Source organism: Centruroides sculpturatus, unplaced genomic scaffold (assembly GCF_000671375.1).
Source record: "Centruroides sculpturatus isolate CEXI.00-Female unplaced genomic scaffold, Cexi_2.0 scaffold4139, whole genome shotgun sequence".
NCBI classification, from domain to species: domain Eukaryota; kingdom Metazoa; phylum Arthropoda; class Arachnida; order Scorpiones; family Buthidae; genus Centruroides; species Centruroides sculpturatus.
Genome location: NW_019388231.1, coordinates 3375 through 7471, shown reverse-complemented (window position 1 = coordinate 7471; position 4097 = coordinate 3375). Strand labels below are relative to the sequence as shown.

The following is a 4097-nucleotide window of genomic DNA, read 5'->3' as shown; positions in this document are numbered from 1 at the left end:
CTCAATATCTAAAAATATATTTTTCTATAGATCCTGTAACAGAAGCTTGAATATAAGGATTATTTCTTTTTTTATTAAAATTATTTCAACCAAAAAAATATGCTTGAGGATTACATAGAGCAGAGGTGGCAAACCTTTTTGAGCCCGCATGCCATACTGTAAGCATACTTAGCTTTAAAGATGTTTATGTGTGCCAAAGTTTAAAACTTTGGCATGCATAAACATCTTTAAAGCTATAACAATATTTAAATAAATTAAACGAAAATGCTTTAATTAGAATAAATGAAACAATGATTGAAAAAGACAAACGATAAATCAAAATCGTACGATATGTTACGTGCCAGATGATTTCTCCTTACGTGCCACTTTGGGCATGCGTGCCATAGGTTTGCCACCCCTGACATAGAGTATATATTAATTTTGCATGAACAAATGAGGCTATTAATAATTTTATAAGCATACTGAGACTGCTTGTTACAAATACATTTTATTTAAAAATAATTATTCTAATATTCTTATTCTATTAGTCTTGAAGACACACATTATTAACAACAATGAAAGCATTTAATTTTACATTAAAATCTCATTTATCCAAATCCAAATAAAAATACAGTAAGATTAACAGTTAATAAAAAAATTAAAGCTCAACATTAGATAATGATTGCCATACTAGGACATAATGACTTCTACTTGGTTGTGACACTTAGTCATGACAGAATGCCATTCCTAATTAATCATTTCATATTTATTAATTATGTTTGAATCACAAATGTGAAATGGTGCACATTGTATTATAGATACTCTACTGCTTAAACGTTATTAATTATTTTTGTGAGTTTTTATTCTTGTTACAAGAAAAAAAATGATGATGATTGCTGTTCCAATGGAGTAGAATAGATACATTTCTTTAATCTCAACAATTCAAATATTCCAAAATTATAAAGTATCTAAACTTTTCTTTATCTAAATTGGATTTGATCCTATGAAATCTGATAAATGCATTTCTACTTAACTTAAACTTAACTTTCTACTTTCTTTAGGCTTATATAATTTTTATATAAACATCAATAGTGTTGTTAATTATACAAACAATAGGAGATATTCTTCCTTTTTACAATTTCTTTGTATTTATTTTATTTATTATTATTATAAATTAATATTATTATTAATTTATTATTAATTAATGTATCATCATCATCATTTATTTTAATGTATTAATTTTGCAAACGATTTTTAAGACATGTATATTTATTACATATACACAAGCATCTACTCAGACACATACATACATACATCAGATAATGAAAAAATATACCTATATATATAAATGGATAAAATTTCAATATTTACCTAATTTCAGAATGCGAAGTTCCTCTAAATCTGATGCAGCACAAAGCTGATAAAATATATGATAATTTCTTTCATCTGCAGCTTGAAAAACAACACGAGATTTCTCCAGTAGATATGTTCTCATATTTGCTCCAACAATATTGTATTTAGTATTGAAATCGATTTCTATGTACTTCCCAAATCTTGAGCTATTATCATTTCTTGTGGTCTTGGCATTTCCAATTGACTACAGAAATTACTGAAATTATTTCTTTGCAAACTATAAGAAATATAAATGTTAAAAATATTTAAATTCTCAAATCAAAATTCTTTACAATTCCTTAATAAGGGAATAGAAAGAATTATTAATAAAATTTTTGTTTATTAACAAATTTGTTTATTAATAAATTATTAATTACAGTTGATTCTCAATTGTACTAAAATACAATTGAGAATCAACTGTAATTAATAATTTATTTAACATTACAAAAAAGTTGAATCTTCAGTCAATTTGATGATAAACTAAAATCAATAGTAAGTACAATGCGTCCATAAATGTTTTATCCAATTTTAAAAATGTACTTGGAAGACTCAGTAAATCTTCCAAGTACATACACAAAACAAACACAAGCTGAAAGAGCAGTTCAAAGGTTATTTAAACATAGAAAGAAATTAGTCAAGTTCAACATCAGCACTACAAGTAGATTGATAACATCATACCAATATTTAACCTCTCACCACCTATTGCACAGCCTCAAATAAAGAAGGAATTTAAAATGTTACATTCTAGCAAGAAAAGGCTGCACCTCACTTCCACAACAATATGAGCTCTTACCTCAATCAACATCTGCTCCAACGTTGGATCAGATGTAAAGGCCTTTTGGCATGACTTCCCTAGACATCACACCCTGGATTTCTTTCTATGGTGATTTGTTAAAGACAGTGTCTATATCCCCCACTATCAACATTGATCCCAAAGTTAAAGCAATAAATAAATGATTCCTGTGCTAAAGCACAACTGATCCTAACACACTGCACAATGTGTGGCAAAAGGTTGAATATTGATACAATGTCATTCAAATTACTTGTGGTGCTCATGTTAAACTTGAATAGTGTCTTTCTGTGTGTAAATAAACTTTTGAACTGTTCTTTCAACTCATGTTTGTTTCATGTATGTATGTATGGTACTTTGCAGACTCATTGAGCAATAAATTTTCAAAGTTGGAAAAAATGTTTAGACACCCTGTATACTTATTTATGAAATTATTAGACTACTGTATCTGTAAAAATAAATATGTATTAATAGAATCAATTATATATTCAAATATTTATATCTTTCTGATATTGAAATATGTTTTTTTAACAGTAATTTCTTCAAATTATAAAACTTTATAATTTCAAAAAACCAAATTTTTTAATGTCAGTAGGTTTTTTTATTGATACAGTTCTAGTAGTTCATTTTCATATTACAAAAATATCATATAGATTGAATTTATTATTATTATTATTATTATTATTTCCTATAACTTAAACTTTACTCAATATCTAAAAATATATTTTTCTATAGATCCTGTAACAGAAGCTTGAATATAAGGATTATTTCTTTTTTTATTAAAATTATTTCAACCAAAAAAATATGCTTGAGGATTACATAGAGCAGAGGTGGCAAACCTTTTTGAGCCCGCATGCCATACTGTAAGCATACTTAGCTTTAAAGATGTTTATGTGTGCCAAAGTTTAAAACTTTGGCATGCATAAACATCTTTAAAGCTATAACAATATTTAAATAAATTAAACGAAAATGCTTTAATTAGAATAAATGAAACAATGATTGAAAAAGACAAACGATAAATCAAAATCGTACGATATGTTACGTGCCAGATGATTTCTCCTTACGTGCCACTTTGGGCATGCGTGCCATAGGTTTGCCACCCCTGACATAGAGTATATATTAATTTTGCATGAACAAATGAGGCTATTAATAATTTTATAAGCATACTGAGACTGCTTGTTACAAATACATTTTATTTAAAAATAATTATTCTAATATTCTTATTCTATTAGTCTTGAAGACACACATTATTAACAACAATGAAAGCATTTAATTTTACATTAAAATCTCATTTATCCAAATCCAAATAAAAATACAGTAAGATTAACAGTTAATAAAAAAATTAAAGCTCAACATTAGATAATGATTGCCATACTAGGACATAATGACTTCTACTTGGTTGTGACACTTAGTCATGACAGAATGCCATTCCTAATTAATCATTTCATATTTATTAATTATGTTTGAATCACAAATGTGAAATGGTGCACATTGTATTATAGATACTCTACTGCTTAAACGTTATTAATTATTTTTGTGAGTTTTTATTCTTGTTACAAGAAAAAAAATGATGATGATTGCTGTTCCAATGGAGTAGAATAGATACATTTCTTTAATCTCAACAATTCAAATATTCCAAAATTATAAAGTATCTAAACTTTTCTTTATCTAAATTGGATTTGATCCTATGAAATCTGATAAATGCATTTCTACTTAACTTAAACTTAACTTTCTACTTTCTTTAGGCTTATATAATTTTTATATAAACATCAATAGTGTTGTTAATTATACAAACAATAGGAGATATTCTTCCTTTTTACAATTTCTTTGTATTTATTTTATTTATTATTATTATAAATTAATATTATTATTAATTTATTATTAATTAATTATAATAAATAATAAATTAATATTATTATTATATATTATTATTATT

General features: G+C 25.8%; 1 protein-coding gene across 1 annotated transcript in view; it reads right to left on the bottom strand.

Annotated features, from left to right (window-relative positions):
- Window positions 1-1350: 1350 nt before the first annotated feature.
- LOC111616834 (unconventional myosin-Vb-like) overlaps window positions 1351-4097 on the bottom strand; it is a gene marked incomplete at its 3' end in the record, with an annotated part of 5306 nt that continues 2559 nt past the window's right edge. Inside the window, exon 2 of the mRNA XM_023358190.1 lies at window positions 1351-1576. Within this exon, the coding sequence (XP_023213958.1) occupies window positions 1351-1576 (226 nt within the window). The remainder of the gene's footprint in view (window positions 1577-4097) is intronic.